Source organism: Giraffa tippelskirchi, chromosome 6 (assembly GCF_054371585.1).
Source record: "Giraffa tippelskirchi isolate mGirTip1 chromosome 6, T2T-mGirTip1v1.2.pri, whole genome shotgun sequence".
Classification (NCBI taxonomy): domain Eukaryota; kingdom Metazoa; phylum Chordata; class Mammalia; order Artiodactyla; family Giraffidae; genus Giraffa; species Giraffa tippelskirchi.
Window position 1 is genome coordinate 22,670,841 of NC_137280.1, and position 18,171 is coordinate 22,689,011.

An 18,171-nucleotide genomic window follows, 5' to 3' on the forward strand; every position below is an offset into this window, starting at 1 on the left:
AATTGTAGGCAGAGTACTTAGTCCTTGTAACTCACAAACTACTTATTTATGACAGCAATAAAGCATCCTTTTCCAGGATTAACTGGCTGAGGGAATAAGATATGCCTTACGTTTATTTTACTAACATATTATTTCATTTGCTTGGCATCATGCAAAATAGAAATTCTTGCATAACTTTTGGAGGTTAAAAAAAAAAAAAAAAAACAGAAAACCCTGCAGTTGAATAGATCAAAGAAATGAATCTCATCCAAGCAACAACCTAAGAAATTAAAAAAAAACTACTTTATTAAAAAACTTACATGGAAATTGTCATATGTTGCCATTCTTTACCATAAACCTCTGGATATTGACTTGGTTTCTGAATTTCTAGCATCTGGATCAATAACAGCCATATAGTAATCAGCTGTGTTTGCTGAATTCACAAAAGATATCTTTGTTGATATGTCTTTCATATACTTATTAGAAAGTGCTTCTTTTCCAGGCATAAGCCAAGCATTGTACAGAGGTCCCTGTCCTCCTATAAATGGCAGTCTAATAAGAGGGATAGACCATTACAACCTGGTGTGATAAGAACTCTGATGAAGGTATGCACAGACAGGGAGAGCACACAGAAGGGGCTCATTACCCAACCTGAAAAACAGAGCTCTACAGTCTGAGCTAAGACTTAAAGGATAAAGAAAATCAAGTCAGGAAAGAGATTAAGCTCTTGAAGGACAAACGTTAAGCTGTGTGTATTTGTCTCACCCACCATGTTCTGCACACTGCTGTTGCTCATATTTATTGAACAGGGTAATAAAAACATTGAGTGAAAAAAAAATTGATTGAATGTGAGAAAAGATCATGAAGACAGGCTGCGCTTGGGAGCTAAGTCCTAAGTCTCTCATGTATTACTAGTTGTCTGGCTCTCCTCTTTGCTCTTAGCATCATACTCGGTATTACCTTTTTACACTCTATAAAATACAATACCTTACTACTTGCAGTTCGCCTAACAAGACATACTGGGTCTCACTTACAAGCTTTCACATATGCTATTCACTGTTCTACCTCCAACTTGACCTATTTCTCCAGCTAAATCTAATTGGCCATTTTAATGTCAACTTAGGTCACCCCTTGGAGGCCTCCTCAGTCCCCTAAAATTGGTTAGGCTCCCCTATTAATGTCATATTTGTCTTTATCCCTTAACTCAGTATGTTCATGGCACTGTAATTGCCTGTTTGTCTGTCTGCTATCTACCCCAGCCCCACTGCACATGAGTATAGACATGTGTGAACACACACATACATGACTGTACTGAAATAACTTTGGAAATCTTACCCTTGGACAGCACATAATAGAAAATAACAAATATTTTCTTCACTGAAGATGGAACCTTCATCATTCCAGTGGTGGCCAATATTTAGGAGGACCCCCAGCAGTCGCATCATAGGACATTTCCACAGATTACTTCCTGGAGGCAGCGTTAGCTGGTTCTAGCAATCTTTGCCAATCTACACATTTCCAGGACAGTAGTTCTCTGAGCCCCAGCATTACTCACTCTGGAGCAGGAATCCTGGGAATTCTTAGACCTAGCAGCACCAAGATGTTTGTCGTCTTGGAAAAATCTAAGACTCTGGAGACTGACATTAATCTGCATTAAAGTCAAGAGATTTCTTGACCCTTATAAGACCTGAAGAGGAAGAGTGACTCTGTAAGATCATGTCTTTTTCTTCTTGAAATATTTCATCTCAGTTTAAGCATTATAAAATACAAATTTTGTTAAATAAAACAATTCCTTCTCTGTTTTAGAAAGCATAACCACAACAAATAGCATAGTCTAAATAAAAGTAATACAACTTCCAAGTTGGAAAAATTATTTGAAAATACAAATAAAACTACTTAAAGCCTTAGGTTTGATATCTAGGTTAAAAAGTCAAAAGGGTAGGATATGCCAAGAGATTCCCAATGTGTTTATTTTCTACCTTGATCAGTCCAGAATTGCTGTGAGAAATAAATTTCCCCTTAGTATTTCTACATATCTGCTACTGGTTCTATCTAGGACCATGCAGCCCAGAGGATCAGAGAAATGAAAAACATTTCACTAAGAATTGAAACAAGTTTTGAAATACCTATAAAAAATGCAGGGCTTAAATTTACGTGGTAGACAAGAGAATTATTTTCAATCTATACTAATTTGTTTTGTCCTTGAAATACAGCTTGGGCTGTATTAAATATAGCTTGGGAATACTTTAATGACTGAAAAAAGGGATTTTGGAATTGGAAAGACTTCATCCTTATTACCTCTCCTTTTTACTCCTTTTGCTCCTCATTTTACTTCTGAGTACCTGAAAATTGGAAATGTAAGGTAACTTGTCCAAGGTCACTCAGAAAAGTAACTACAGATCCAAGTCTAGAGTTCATGTCTTTTGATTCCCAATGCAATATTTTACCCAATAAATAAAACTGCTTCCCAATAAAGATCTTTACCAAAATAAACTTTGTGCCAAAAGATGCTTAATGGCCAAATTATTTTCAAGTTGGTTTTTGGGGGTAATTTTGTTTAAACATCTTATTCATCTCCTCATGTGGAATCTCTTCCAGAACAAGGCTTTACCATAGCCATAGACAGTTCTACCCTGAAAGCATCATCCATTCCCAACAAATAATAGGGAAATGATAAAATGAGAAGAATATTCCCAAACTATAAATATAAAGTATATTTATAAATATAATGGCAAGATTACAATTATAATCTAAAATATAAATAGTTAAACATTATCATTCAGATTTCATGAATACAAACTTTTTATTGGCTTAAAGAAGAGCTATCTTTAAGCCTGTCATTATACTATCTGTGATCAAGAATTTATTAATTGAGTTAATATAAAAAGATCAAAGGAATAAACTTAAGAGAACAAACTGCAACCAAGAATGGAAAACATTAACATGCATAGTCACTTGACAAAATCATATGCAAAATTTATCTCCAGTTGGTAAACTGTTATTTTTCCAGGTATACTAATACAGTACAGTGTACTACAAATGTCTGAGGCACTAGAAGGGGAAGACCAAAGGGATATTGTAGTAATAAAGTCCCCACGACCACGTCAACCGACACAAATCAGCTTTATGTGACTTATATCTTGTAAAAATTTTCTTTATAACTACATAATCTGTTGCCAAGAGATCTCACAAAACTTAAAGTGACTAAACTCAGCCCAACCAATAATGGGACACCTTTTGTGTCTTTGAATACAATAAAATAGGAAGTACACAGTATCGTTTATCTAGCATTCTTGTTTAAAAGATGTAATTTGAATCTCATCAGAAAGAAATAATCAGATAAATTAATAAAGAGACATTTCTGAGGAAAACTGAAAAGGATGTTTTTTTAAATACTAATGGTGAGGAACCAGAGATCAAATTGCCAACATCTGCTGGATCATTGAAAAAGCTAGAGAGTTCCAGAAAAACATCTATTTTTGCTTTATTGACTATGCCAAAGCCTTTGACTGTGTGGATCACAATAAACTGTGGAAAATTTTGAAAGAGATGGGAGTACCAGACCACCTAACCTGCCTCTTGAGAAATATGTATGCAGGTCAGGAAGCAACAGTTAGAACTTGTTAACTGCTTATTTAACTTATATGCAGAGCACATCATGAGAAACGCTGAGCTGGATGAAGCACAAGCTGGAATCAAGATTGCCAGCAGAAATATCAATAACCTCAGATATGCAGATGATACCACCCTTATGACAGAAAGTGAAGAAGAACTAAAGAGCCTCTTGATGAAAGTGAAAGAGCAGAGTGAAAAAGTTGGCTTAAAGCTCAACATTCAGAAAACTAAGATCATGGCATGTGGTCCCATCACTTCATGGCAGATAGATGGGGAAACAGTGGAAACAGTGGCTGACGTTATTTTTCTGCACTCCAAAATCACTGCAGATGGTGATTGCAGCCATGAAATTAGCTTACTCCTTGGAAGGAAAGTTATGACCAACCTAGACATCATATTAAAAAGCAGAGACATTACTTTGTCAACAAATGTCCATCTAGTCAAGGCTATGGTTTTTCCAGTGGTCATGTATGGATGTGAGAGTTGGACTATAAAGGAAGCTGAGTGCCGAAGAATTGATGCTTTTGAACTGTGGTGTTGGAGAAGACTCTTAAGAGCCCCTTGGACTGCAAGGAGACCCAACCAGGCCATCCTAAAGGAGATCAGTCCCGAATATTCATTGGAAGGACTGATGTTGAAGCTGAAACTCCAATACTTTGGCCACCTGATGTGAAGAGCTGACTCATTTGAAAAGACCCTGATGCTGGGAAAGATTGAGGGCAGGAGGAGAAGGGGATGACAGAGGATGAGATGGTTGGATGGCATCACCGACTCAATGGACACGGGTTTGGGTGGACTCTGGGAGTTGGTGATAGAGAGGGAGGCCTGGCGTGCCGTGGTTCATGGGGTTGCAAAGAGTCGGACATGACTGAGCGACTGAACTGAATGGTGAGTGTGTGATAGAGTGCTCTCAGTAAAGATGACTAAAGAGATCTCAGTTGCTTTGAGGGAATCTGAACTAGGTCCTGCATCCAAAGAAGTAAACAGATAACTACCAATCAGTAAAAGATATTTTGGGGACAGTGGTGGTGGAGAGTTGAATTTTAATAGAGGAATATACTAAATTTTTTATTAAATAAATAATAACTGTCCTGGGTATGATAAAAATTGAATTAAACAATAAAACATATCTTTAATAGTTGTATCACACTTAAGCTTGCCCAATACAAAAATATGTTTACAAACTCTTTCTGATTGGATTCATATAATAAAATGGTGAGAACTCAGAAGAGAGGACATTATTCCCACCTAAAGATGAAAAAACTGAGATATAAAAGTATTACATGATTTGCCCAAGTTTTAGCTAGATTATGCTACTGTCAACTTGGTTAATCTGAGAACTATGTTTCTTAGAATCTCCTTCTTTGTACTGTTTCAAGTTAGAGTTGGCCCAGAGAGGACTTTGTGTGAGACTTGGTGGAAGCAAAGCATGGTCTGGCTCTCAGATTAGCATTAGACACGGCAATGCTCAGGGTCAGAGGTGCCCAGCAGCTCTCAGCTTGTCCTCTTTCCACTCTGAACCTGGCTTGCCTCCTCCTATGCTAGGAATGTGTCCAGACTCACCACTAGATGCTTGACTGCACAGCCCCGGGTGACATCGCTACAGCTTTCTGAGATCTCTTATGCTGTGGTCCACTTTGGATGTGCCTGATTTCTCGAATTTCCCTGCTGGCTCCTGCTTCTCCACCACCACACCGGGGTTCAAGTATATGTATTACTGACCCCTTCCTCTGATTATTCACCTTCATTTTCCAGACCTTCACTTCTCCAACTCATTTCATATTAGTGTAAGGTGTAATACGTATAAATAAATCCCTATTTCCATAACACTCATCAAGCTTTTGTTTACCTGACCTGAACACTGACTGATAGAACCAAGTTGGCTTTATGGATAGTGAAGCCAGGTTTCACTATTTAAGTTTCCACATCTTCTGTTCTGGGCTTCCTTTGTGACTCAGCTGGTAAAGAATCTGCCTTCAATGCAGGAGACCTGGGTTTGATACCAGGGTGGGGAAGATCCCCTGGAGAAGGGAAAGGTTACCCACTCCAGTATTCTGGCCTGGAGAATTCCATGGACTGTACAGTCCATGGGGTCACAAAGAGTCGCACACAACTCCAGAGCTCTTTCTGGTAGACCATGCTGCTACTGCTGCTTCTAAGTCGCTTCGGTCGTGTCCGACTCTGTGCGACCCCATAGACGGCAGTCCACCAGGCTCCCCCGTCCCTGGGATTCTCCAGGGAAGAACACTGGAGTGGGTTGCCATTTCCTTCTCCAGTGCACGAAAGTGAAAAGTGAAGTTGCTCAGTCATGTCTGACTCTTTGCGACCCCATGGACTGCAGCCTACCAGGCTCCTCCGTCCATGGGATTCTCCAGGCAAGAGTACTGGAGTGGGGTGCCATTGCCTTCTCTGCTGGTAGACCACAGTATATCCCTAAACCCAAAATTAAATTTTTGTGTCTTTTCAGCATTCAATGTGGTGGTGGCTATGTATTTTCTTTTTTAACTCTAAATATTTGTTGTTGTTGTTCAGTCTCCCAGTTGTATCTGACTGTTTGTGACCCCGTGGACTGCAGCACGCTGGGTTTCCCTCTCCTTCACCATCTCCCAGAGCTTGCTCAAACTCACGTCCATTGAGTCGGTGATGCCATCCAACCATCTTGTCCTCTGTCATCCTCCCCTTCTCCTCCTAGTCTTCAATCTTTCTCAGCATCAGGGTCTTTTCAAATGAGTCAGCTCTTCGCATCAGGTGGCCCAAGTACTGGAGCTTCAGCCTCAGCATGGGTTCCTCCATTGAATATTCATACCAGCAAAAATCAGCAAAGTTTTAATGAGAAGGAAAAGGTTACTGCAAGCCCTAAGCTGATAAAAAAATGTTACTGAAGTATTTTTTTAGTAAGGTCAAAATGTAACCATTTATCAAAGAATTAAAGGGGAGAAAAAGTAAAAAATAAATGCATACATAAAGGTGATTTTATTCTAGTGAATAAGTTCCAAGCTTCAAGGAGCTTTATAAATAATTTATAGGATGGAAAATTGAGCAATCAGATAATGTGTCCATAACATTCAGTTTATTGAAGACAGAAATGGGGTTAGAAGAAACATATTTTATCTCTTAGAATACATTATTTGAGTGTATTTAATTCCAGAAATTAACTGATGCATTTCCCTTTATTAAGGGATGGCCATATGGTGGGTAGTTATAAGATCAAAGCTCAAATTGTGACTTTTATTAGTACCTGTGACCTTGTGTGAAGTATCGTACTTCAATTTTCTTATGTAAAACAAAGTGTCTGGTGCATAGTATATGTTCAGCAAATAACAACTTCTGTTAGTAATAATTTGGCTGGCTTAGGTATACATTTTCAATATTGATAAAAATGGTTTCTATAGGCTAGAAACTTAGAAATTAGTGGGAAAGATCATAGACATGGTTATATGATTATTTTACCACGTGTATGATCTTTCCCACTAATTTCTAACTTATGCGTATGATCTTTCCTACTAATTTCTAAGTTTCTAGCCTACAGAAACCATTTTTTAAAAATGTGGGTTGTTTGTTATTTAGTCACTAAGTTGTGTCCAACTCTTTTGCGATGCCATGAACTGGAGCCCTCCAGGCTCCTATGTTCATGGAATTTTCCAGGCAAGAATACTAGAGTGGGTAGCCATTTCCTTCTCCAGGTATCTTCCAAACCCAAGGACCGAACCCACATCTCCTGCATTGGCATGCTGGCAGTCAGATTTGTGGATATTTACAGACTATTATGAATCATTGCTTGGGACCCCAAATCATCCAAACTGACCAGAGAATGAGGGTGACATTGCACTTCTCTGGGAAATCGGTGTAGGGAGATTTATAGGAATGATTTTAGGACTGATTCCTGTGGCAGACTGAAGAAAGCTGTACTAAGCAGAAGGAGAAGTTGGGCTCACATGCAGTCACAGTGACCATATCAGCTAATTTCAAGTGAAAGCCCTGGATAGTCCCTCAGAACTGTCCTGAATTGGGGCAAGTAGGCAATGGCACCCCACTCCAGTACTCTTGCATGGAAAATCCCATGGACGGAGGAGCCTGGTAGGCTACAGTCCATGGGGTCGCTAAGAGCCACACACGACTGAGCAACTTCACTTTGACTTTTCCCTTTCATGCACTGGAGAAGGAAATGGCAATCCACTCCAGTATTCTTGCCTGGAAAATCCCAGGGACGGGGGAGCCTGGTGGGCTGCCGTCTATGGGGTCGCACAGAGTCGGACACAACTGAAGCGACTTAGCAGCAGCAGCAGCAGTCTTTAATATATTCCTGTACTGACTCACTGGATGCAATCTGTCTGTAAGAAGGAGCAGTGACCTTGAATGATATGACCTTCTTCAGCCACACACAGGCATACTCAGGGGATCTTGGCTACAAGCTGTTAGGGAACAACATTCCCAGCAGGTGGGAGAAGGAGTGCTTCTGAGGGGAGCCATAGGTGAGCACATCACAGATTACACTATAGCAGGTGTAATGGAAGACTTCCTGGAATAAAAGAAAGTCTTAAAGGTTTAGAAGATGCATCCAAAGTTGGATTCATGTGTATAGGGTAAGGATATAGAATTACTTTTAATCAGTATGTGTCTAGAGCATGAGGAAGATCTATTTAAAATTCTTTTTTGGTTTATACAGTGTGGCCACAAGTATTACAAGAATTTTCAAAATTAAATTTCTATTAAGATAAAATATTTTTAAAAAGAAAATTTAAGAAGAAGCTTGGATGGTTAAGAGAAATTGCAAGTAGTTTCTGGACCATAGTCACAATGAGTAGGTATCTGATTGTGCAGGGCAGCATGGCAGTAATAGCTGAATAAGTAGCTAGGATCAAGTCATGACGAGTTTTAGGTGGCAGACTTTACCTGTAGATATAAATATGAAATATTTGAAGGATGGCAGAGACCAAGTCAGATTATCTTTCAGAAAAAATCTTAATAATAGCTTGGAAAATATATTTGAGAAAATCGATACTGGAGGCAGAAAGGCTTTATAATAGTCTGGGTGTTGGATGACAAGATCTGCATAATACTACCTCTCCAGAGGAAGTATTTAATAATTTCATGTTGATTGTGTGTTATTTCACATGATGTGTCTATCACAACACTCTCACATTATTGTTTTTTCTTATTTATATTCTCCTGGGTTCTATAGATTCTATTTTCTATCTGAGATTGAATTTTCCTTGGAGGATAAAAGAAAAATACGTGTATTACATGTACATTTGTAAGCTCATCAATCTATTCACAACATTTACTTTTAATCTAGAGTAAATGTCTAGAGTATAAGAAAGATATTTAAACTTTTTTTTATGACCACAACTATTATAAGAATTTTCCAAATACAATTACTATTAAGATAAAATACTTTAAAAAAGAAAACTCAAAGATTTCTGAATTTAATTTCAGAGGAAAAAATATAGAAAATGTAAAAAATAGAAAACAAAAACCTATCATGAATTGCATAGTTTTGATTTTAGTTGAAATTTAGTTGAATTGGAGCAGGTCAGTTTTCCAAGACCTCATCCAAGTTTCTTCATCTTTATATGTATCTAATAGTACCTGGCTCAAAAGTCATTGTAAGGATTAAATGATTAGTACTAAAAATAATTTAATAAATTATAAAATACTTATATATAAGTGCATTAATTCCTTTAAGAATTTATCACAGCGAGGCACCCTAATTCAGAGAGAGGAGAAACAAGCACAGAAGATGCACCGTAAGCAAAGCTGGACATCTGGAGTCCCGACTTGAGGCCAGCTGTGGTGTTACTGGACTTGGAGAATCGGTGCGGGGCATGAGTGAGGAGACAGGTGGAGAGGTTCTCTTTTCAGGCTTCTGTTTGATTTTCTTTAAAAGAGTGAATAATAATGCCAGTTTATAGTGTGCTTATTTCAACTAAGCTTTCACCAGAACAGGCATTATGTTTTAATGAGATTTAATTTCTCAATTGATGCCAATGTGAATCTTAATATTTAACTGCATAAGAAGGTGATGATTACAGATTTGTTTTCTGCTGGGTCCTGGCAGGAAAGAGGGCCAGAGCCACCAGCTTTTATTACAGTAGCATTACAGAGTGGAAATTACATGGAACCAGCAGGAGTCAAACATCCCATGCTTAAGTCTTTCTTCTCCCTTGGGCAAAAATACTGTAGACTTCTGAACCTCAGCTTTGTTTTTTTTAAAACCAAAGATTCAGATTTAAATGATTAAGTTCCTTCTGGATTTGTAATTCTGATTCTAAAGGTTCACAATTCTCTCAAGGGACAAAAATGGAGATCTCAGAGTGTACGCCTCACTTCAGCTTTTTGATCACAGATCTGCATAATTTGGGTCAAAATCAGAATTAAAAAGATGCTCTAGTACCGGGAAATGCTCAGTGAGGGCAATGGGCCTGGAAGAGGAGACAACCGTGCCTTCCTCAAGCAGATGCCAGAATGACAATCATACTATGCACCCTGAAGCCTACTTCAGAGGCCTCCAACACCCCTAAACCTGTACCCTTAATACCACCCCATCCTCATAAGCATGCTCTCACACAAACACACACACACACACACACAAACTGAGAGATGTTTTGGAAAATAACCAAAGCAAATTCTTCAGGAGCCTAGAAAAAGACTATACTAATTATTTGCTAGTCCTATTGTCAGTCTGTCTGACATTAGCCAAGTTTCATGTAGTTTCAAGTTTCAACTCCAAACATTTACACAAGAGTATCCCTGATGTTTTACAGTGGTTTTTCTTGTTATAAAACTCTCAAAATATTGACCTCCTTGGAAACATTTCTTCTCACACTCCATTGGATTTTATAAATGTCTTTTCTTTTGTTTCTTGAGTTGCCATATGCACACCCTCAGTCCCCACCATGAGACTATCAACTTCTTGGATCAATTTCACATCTTCTGTTGTAGTGATATCATCACTGTTTGTTAAGAAAATGATTATTATATCTCCAAGGATTCAATCCCATACATAATCCATTAAAATAAAATGAGATGCATTCATAAAAGAGTTATAGATTTAAACTCCTGAAGGATGGTATGTCTCAGAAATATAAACAAGCAGCAGAAACAGTTGAACTATGAGGAGATGGCCACACAGGTTAGAATACAAGCATCAGGCCTTGGTCGCTGTCACTGCCTTCTGCTTGAAGCAGTGTGCCAACCCTTTAATGTATACACTAATGTTTCCAAGACCAGGGTAGAGTAGCCACAATATCAAGAGTTTAAAATCACTGCAACTCTAATTTACTGTTTATCTAATTTACAGAACTGAGTCACACATAATTATTAAGGACCTGCTATGTGTCAAGTATTGCCTTTACGGGTAGTGATATAAAAGTAACTGAAATATATTTCCCGTTCTCAAGGAAGGCCAACCAGTTATTTAGTGACCTAATTTGTAACAAAGATAAACTGTAAGGTCTGGGAGACTAGTGATCTCATCACTGACTACAAATATGCCAGTGCCTGGTAGAGTTCCTAGAAGACAGAAGCAACGCAGTGTTTCTGAAATAAATTTACTGCCCTGCGTTACTTGCTTAGCCATTTTTTTCTAGTGTACAAGCTGCTCATTGAAAAAAAAAATCTGAGATATTAACAATTTAAGGATATATCTGCAATGATATAAAAAAACACAACATGTTATGTATATTGATGTTATTGCTTGGAGTTACTTTTGTCTTTCACATTTCAACCAAAAATTTCTAAATTATGCCTCACCTTATTTATCATGTAAATCACTCAAACATAAAATTTTACCCCTCTTTTGTCACCTTCAAGATAATGTAAAAAATAACTTAAGAAAGATAAATAAGGAAAGTGCAAGTAAAAAATCTGGTAGAAAAAAGTATTTATTTCAAGCCCCTGCTGCTACTGCTAAGTCACTTCAGTCGTGTCCGACTCTCTGCCACCCCATAGACGGCAGCCCACCAGGCTCCGTCGTCCCTGGGATTCTCCAGGCAAGAACACTGGAGTGGGGTTGCCATTTCCTTCTCCAATGCATGAAAGTGAAAAGGGAAAGTGAAGTTGCTCAGTCGTGTCTGACTCTTGGCGACCCCATGGACTGTAGCCCACCAGGCTCCTCCGTCCATGGGATTTTCCAGGCAAGAGTACTGGAATGGGTTGCCGTTGCCTTCTCCGTCAAGCATCTGCATTTGTCATCAGTGTTATGTGTGAATTCACTGCACCTTCATAACAATAATAGCAATAATGAAAATAAAAACAATAATATCACACTTGAATTAATTCCCCATCTCTAGAATTTGAGCCAACATCAAAATAATCGGCCTGTGAAAACTGAAATTTAAAGTTTTGCACAAGACTTCACAGGGCTTTTTGTATCTCTCTGTCATAGGCCAAAACAGACTGATTTTCATTTTGAAGGATCATTTCTTTATTTTCCACACTTTTCTACTAAAACTCTTAAATGACTAGGCACGAGGCAGTTGAACCCCACGCCCAAGAAGGATTTACCTGTAGTTCTGTTTTTCATTTCCTATGTGGAATCGGTCGTATTGTGAATAGGCTCGGTTTCCTTCCCAGTCCAATAACTCAATTCTTAGAGTGTACTGCCTCTGACTGGTTATGGCAAAAATAAACTCATTCCCCAACCAATATTCACCAGAGGGATTTCCAAAACCCTGCAAAAGAAGACAGAGATGCAGTTGTTAATTCACAGAGAAGATCTTTTCAAGTTTAATTTTATATTCTAAACAATAATAGAACATTCTTTAAAAGATGGTTCTTTCATATTTTATACACTTTCTTCAGTTACTCACTCAGTATTTTTCTGCTATGTTCCTCTCCAAGGCTCATTACAGTAATTCTTAATACAGTAAAAATATGATATTTAAATCTGTGTAGATGAGATTTTTTTAAATTAAATGAATCTGGTTAATAGGTTTAACCAGTAAATGCTTCTCAATCACAACCTGCTTTTGAAAATGGTTCTTACATACTAGTTAATGGAATATTTTCAACATAGTTTAAACATTTTTCAATGAGTATCATCAGAAGTCATTTAACAATACTATTATTGTTTTATGTTATTCACAGTCAAATTATGTTAGATAGTAACAAACAGATTACTAGACCCTTAACTTCTATAGCTTTAAACATTTTCATTTTTAAGTAATAATAAGCAAATCTGTAAATCCAGGACTTCAGTCACTTAAATATGTCACACTCGTAGATCAGGATTTGGAGGTAGAAGGCTGACACTTAAGAGCTAGTGAAGGAATCTAGCTGGAGGCTCCAACCATGAATCTCAACAAGGTTCTACTGTTCTCTTAAGGCAATCCCAGTCATTGCTACTAAGTGTTCAAAACAGTTTTGTTTGTGGGATAAAAGAAGTAGTACATAAAAGAAAGCTAACTTTTAATGCTGGTTATGTTAGTGATAGGAAAATTAAAAACCCTAGGCGATTACTGGTGCTCTAGATTTTGGGTACTCACAACTGCCTCAGAAAGTATCCCTTGGTAAAACTTGAAGTTCAGTATAATTCCTGATCTACATGTTTTACTGACCAGACTATGAGCTCCTTGAGGACAGAAGTTGGGTTGCATTTGTGAATCCTCAAAGACTAGTAGGATGCTGGCATACACTGGGCACTCCATATGCTTTACTGAAGTTCAAAGAAAATGGAAGAAAGGCAGGAAGGAAGAAAACAAAAGACTATAGTATTCTACAATTGAATTCAGGAAAATAACCTTTAAACTTAATTCTTGTAGGTAATTTGGTTGAATCTCAAGGGTGTTTCTTAAAGTGCCCAACTGAATCATAATCACTGGAGCACTAGTTGAAAACAAATATTCCTGGCTGGCTCCAACCTGAATCAAAGTATATGAGACCAGTCCATAAATCTGAATCTGAAGAAACTTTCCATTTATCTTGTGCACTTTGATACTTGCAAAACTTGGAGGTGTCTAGTAATCACATGATATACTTTGATGTTGCAGAAAGAAATATTCTGGTTCACCTAGGTATTCACTAATAAAGGGTCTTATTCTACCTGTATGAATAAGAATGAGGCAAGTACTGAAAAATCACAGCAATTCTTTTTTTTAATTAATTAATTCATTTTAATTGGAGGCTAATTACTTTACAATATTGTGGTGGTCTTTGCTATACATCGACATGAATCAGCCAAGGGTGTACATGTGTCCCACCATCATGAACCCTCCTCCCACCTCCCTTCCCACACCATCCCTCTGAGTTGTCCCACAGCATCAGCTTTGGGTGTTCTGCTTCATGCAGCAATTCTTATTTCCTCAATACAGAGGATAGAATTTGAAAAAATATTTATTTCTTTTAAAATTTAATGTATATCAACTTCCATAATTAAAACTATAGTAGAAATGTTCTTAAATGATTTCTCCTTTAACCAACTTACATGAAGCAGTATTTTCCATTTCTTCTTTAAAGTATATTAATACCTAGAGTACACTAAAAGTATTAAACACAGTTGTACACTCCCATCTGCCAACTGAGTTACTTACCAAAGACCAGTTGTGTTTGGTCTCAAACTCATTTATGCCAGTTCTCTTATGGCAATGATAAGATTTATAATGTTATGTAAATAAGTTAAATATTAATCAGGAAAGAGGAATTTTGTTTTGTTTTTTGTAAAAACTAATTTAGATGTTTAGATTTGCTCTATGAAAGCAAATCACTAAAAATTCTTTTGAACTATAAGTTGTTGCAACAATCCTAAAAGACTGAGGAAAATAATAAAACTTTAGAGGACTTTTAACATACATTGCTTTTTGTATGCCTTACTTGCTCTAGTTTAAAAAAAAACAAACATAAGCTAAATATTTGATGCATCTGATTATGGCAAAGTTTTATGAAAGAATCTATAATTCAGAATTCTAAGCTTTGAGCCTCCATTTTAAAAATGTGGGCAAATGAATGTATTTTCAATGAAATGTATTAGTATATATATATATATATATATATATATATATATATACACACACTTTTAACTTAGTTGCATATATGTATCTCAGTTTAACTTAGTTTTTGATTAACTAAACACATTTTGTCCAAATTGCAGTGGGTACATGCATCCCCTAAGATCATCTCCCTGTAGCCCAGAGTACAGATGTAGGATCTATTGAAGTCCATACTCTAGGGTCTCCTTTGTTCTCTGTTCTTAAGATGTTCAAGTCACAGGTTGCAAGAGTTCCACAGTGGCAGGAAATCTTATTTAAAATGTGCTAAGAATTTTACACATACTTAGGGCTACTGGTGCTATATACCATGGAGAAGAGTGAAACTTACATTCTCCAATGAATAAGCAAAGCAGAAAGTTACAGGGGACTGAAAATTAGCACATTCTCAGTTGCAGAAGCCACTGGGAAAGACCTCTGGGATTCTCCTTGCATTTCTTTTCAGCTCAGACATGCCAAAACTCTATAGCCACTTGCTGATTCCCTCTTTTGTGTGGTCAGTTAGAAGAAATTCAGTAATTATACCAAATGTGAATAAGGAAGGTGGGGATGATGAAGTGTGAAGTTTTAGGTCAAATACTACCATGCTATTGAAACAGTTGCAAGGATATAAAAGCTCTCCAGCTTTCCTAGGGAAAAGCACAGTGATCTCCAGCAAGCCTCCGAAAAGGAAGAACATTTGTGTAATTCCTCCATGAGTCTCCGTTCCCAGCTTGGCATGCAAGCTTGTACCCCCTCTAAGTGGAGGCTAATAACCATTCCTAAACAGTCTGCTTTTTGTGACTGAAGATAGAGGAAGAAACAACTGAAGAGAAAGCAATGAAATTTGCTTTGATAAAACAAAATTTTATTTCATGCACCTTTCCAGAAAACTTTCCAAATATATGCTCTATTGGCTGCAAGGAATCAATGTGTTAGAGTGATTCTAACACAATCAATCAATCTCTCTGTTAGAGAGAGAATGTAGGAGGAAACCTTACAATAGCTAGGTGCAATGATGCAGAAACAACCTTTTCATCATAAAGATGAAAAATTCAAGAAAGAAGGGAAAATGGGTTCCTAATTTAGTAAACTGTCTATTGGATAGTTTATTAGGCCACCATGAATCTGACACCTAGTCACAAAGACAGCTTTGATTAAACAACTTCTACTGCCTACCTCTGGCTCCAATTGGAAGTCTTGCTCAGCCACATACTTGCTCTTACTTGTGAGTCTTAGTTTCCTTACATGCAAAATAAGGATTTAAAATATTTCCATATATAATGTGTGAGAAAGAAGTGAGATAATATACTTAAAGCATTTATTTCAGTGTTGATGCATTAGGAGTACTTAACAAAAATCTAGTTTCTATTATAATTAGAGGGTATATCACAATATATAGTAATTTTCTGATTATCTGCATCTGTCCCAAGAGATTATAAGCTATATGGCATTAGGCAGGTTCTTTTCTACTCTGTATGAGAAATCCTAGGTCTTGTCTTAGCCTGAAATTTAATAAGGAGATATTGAATCAATGCTTTAAATGGTTTTCAGATGCTAGGAACTAATGTATTCTTATGATAAGTTGAGTATTGGTTTATACAACTGAGTACTGTCGTTTTAATCCAAGAAGTTAATTATTAAATAAGAAGTTTAAACCAACTGGTTGCAACAGGGGCTAAGCTATGACACAAACAATAGTTTGTGTCTACAGATTATCTTCTTACTTTTGTTTCTGCTTTCCTACTGCTAAAGAGAAGTTGTCTTCTTTAACTCTACCTTGGTTCTATTTTTTTAATTCCTTTCTCACTACATCTCATAAGTTTTAGGATCTACAAAAGAAAATTTTGAGATCTTAAACCCATGCTAATAACTTGATAGTTCTGACATTTGCTTTCAACTGGCAGTGCATATCAGAAACAGCTGTGGAGCTTTTTCAAAATATAGATGACTTGGTTGGTTCCCATATGGAGGTTCTGACTTAGTATGTCTGGGGTGGTCTTAGAGATCTATACATTTAAAAGTTCCTCAGGTGAGGATGCTGTGTACTAAAGGTAGAGAACCATAGGATTATAATGTAGAATAGGTATTCTGAATGCAAATGAGAAATAATAAATTAACCAGATCAAATTATCTAAGAGGTACACGGGGGAAAAAAAGGCAGGCATAAAACTAACATCATCTTCATATTGAAGGTATTAGGAGTTAAGTGTTGATTGTATATTATGGGAGTGTCCTTGAAAAAAATTCACATTTTTTCTGGAAATAGAGATGGACAATGCACAAACAAGCAGAAAAAAGATTTATATATTATTGTATACCTAACAGCTTACCACAGGTTTTATATTTACTCCAAATAGCTTGCAACCATCATAAGAATAAAAGTAAACTCTTATACAAAATTCAGTGTTGACACTGAAAAATCAGTAAGTCTTTTGAACAAACAATAGTAATAAAAATAGAACTTGTTCTTTTTTATAAATAAAATCCAAGGATGCTATGCCATACGCTGCCAATCATAATCACATAATTAAAAAAACCACATATTATGATTCTGATATCATAATTCAGGTAGACTGTTTATCAATTTTATTTCTCCTTTAGCTCCTTAAATAAAAGGCAAATGACCCTGGAATTTAGCTTAAATTAACGCTGACTTAAAATTGGCCTTATAAACCACATTTTGCTTTAAAAAATAAAGCACACAGAGAATAGACTAATATTCATTCGTTTTTGCCAAAATTTACAAAAACGTTCAGTTTTGATTTGTACTTTTCCAAGTTAATAAAATAATTGTCTCTGATACTTTGTTTTGTCTGATAATGTCCATAGGAAGTGTTGACTTTTTATGGCTGAAACACAATTGAAACCAGACACAGTCTATGTACCCTGTAGGTTTCATCTCTTTTCATAAAAGGATCAAAGAAAACAGATAAGACAGGGTTACTGAGTTGTGGCTTTCCAAAGGTGCTTAATATGCAGTTCAATTGTGCATCTCCTCTAACTACTGAGATAGCCCAAGAAAGATCAAAAGATGAATATTTTGGCATTTTAAATATCTGATATATATTTTTCTCCTTTTAATGTGAATACGATAAAATGAAGTTGAAAATGTGCTCTTAATTTCTTTCCAGAAACAAAGAACTCCCAGAAGGTATGGTGCTCAGGATGAAATATTTGTGTCAATAGGAAGCTCTGTTTATGGAGCTAAATGTCTTCAATACAAAGACAGGTTGTCTCCAGGGCATTAGTCACTACCTTCTATAAAGTTAGGCCACTGGGGTAATGTTTGGAAGGCCTAGCTTGATTGGGCTGTATATGCAAAAGTACTGCTGATAAGTGTTATTGCTGTAGGCCACTAAATGATATTCTCATGGCTTGAAGGAGTTAATGTTGCTCCCTAAGTGCCTCATTAAAAAAGCCCACTCCAGACTTCCCCTTTGGCAAACATCTTTACAAATCCATAAACCAGATTTTGCTGAATCTCCTCATAAGGAAGTTTTAAGTGAAAACAACGCTTAGGTAAAAGATTTTGTAGGCTTAAAGCCAACGTTAAGAATCAATTAAACTGCAAGTTTTCCATGGTGAGAGAGGTTTAAAAATAATAATTATATAT

At 36.8% G+C, this 18,171-nt stretch overlaps 1 protein-coding gene across 7 annotated transcripts in view; it reads right to left on the reverse strand.

Moving 5' to 3' along the window:
- ANGPT1 (angiopoietin 1) overlaps positions 1-18,171 on the reverse strand; it is a 797,336-nt gene that overhangs the window by 396,685 nt on the left and 382,480 nt on the right. For all 7 annotated transcript variants that reach the window (XR_014056675.1, XM_081500438.1, XM_081500436.1 and 4 more), the window contains one exon: positions 12,100-12,266. Coding sequence is in view for 6 of the 7 variants with exons in the window: in XM_081500438.1 (XP_081356564.1) it covers positions 12,100-12,266 (167 nt within the window). In the remaining variant the exon portion in view is untranslated. The remainder of the gene's footprint in view (positions 1-12,099; positions 12,267-18,171) is intronic.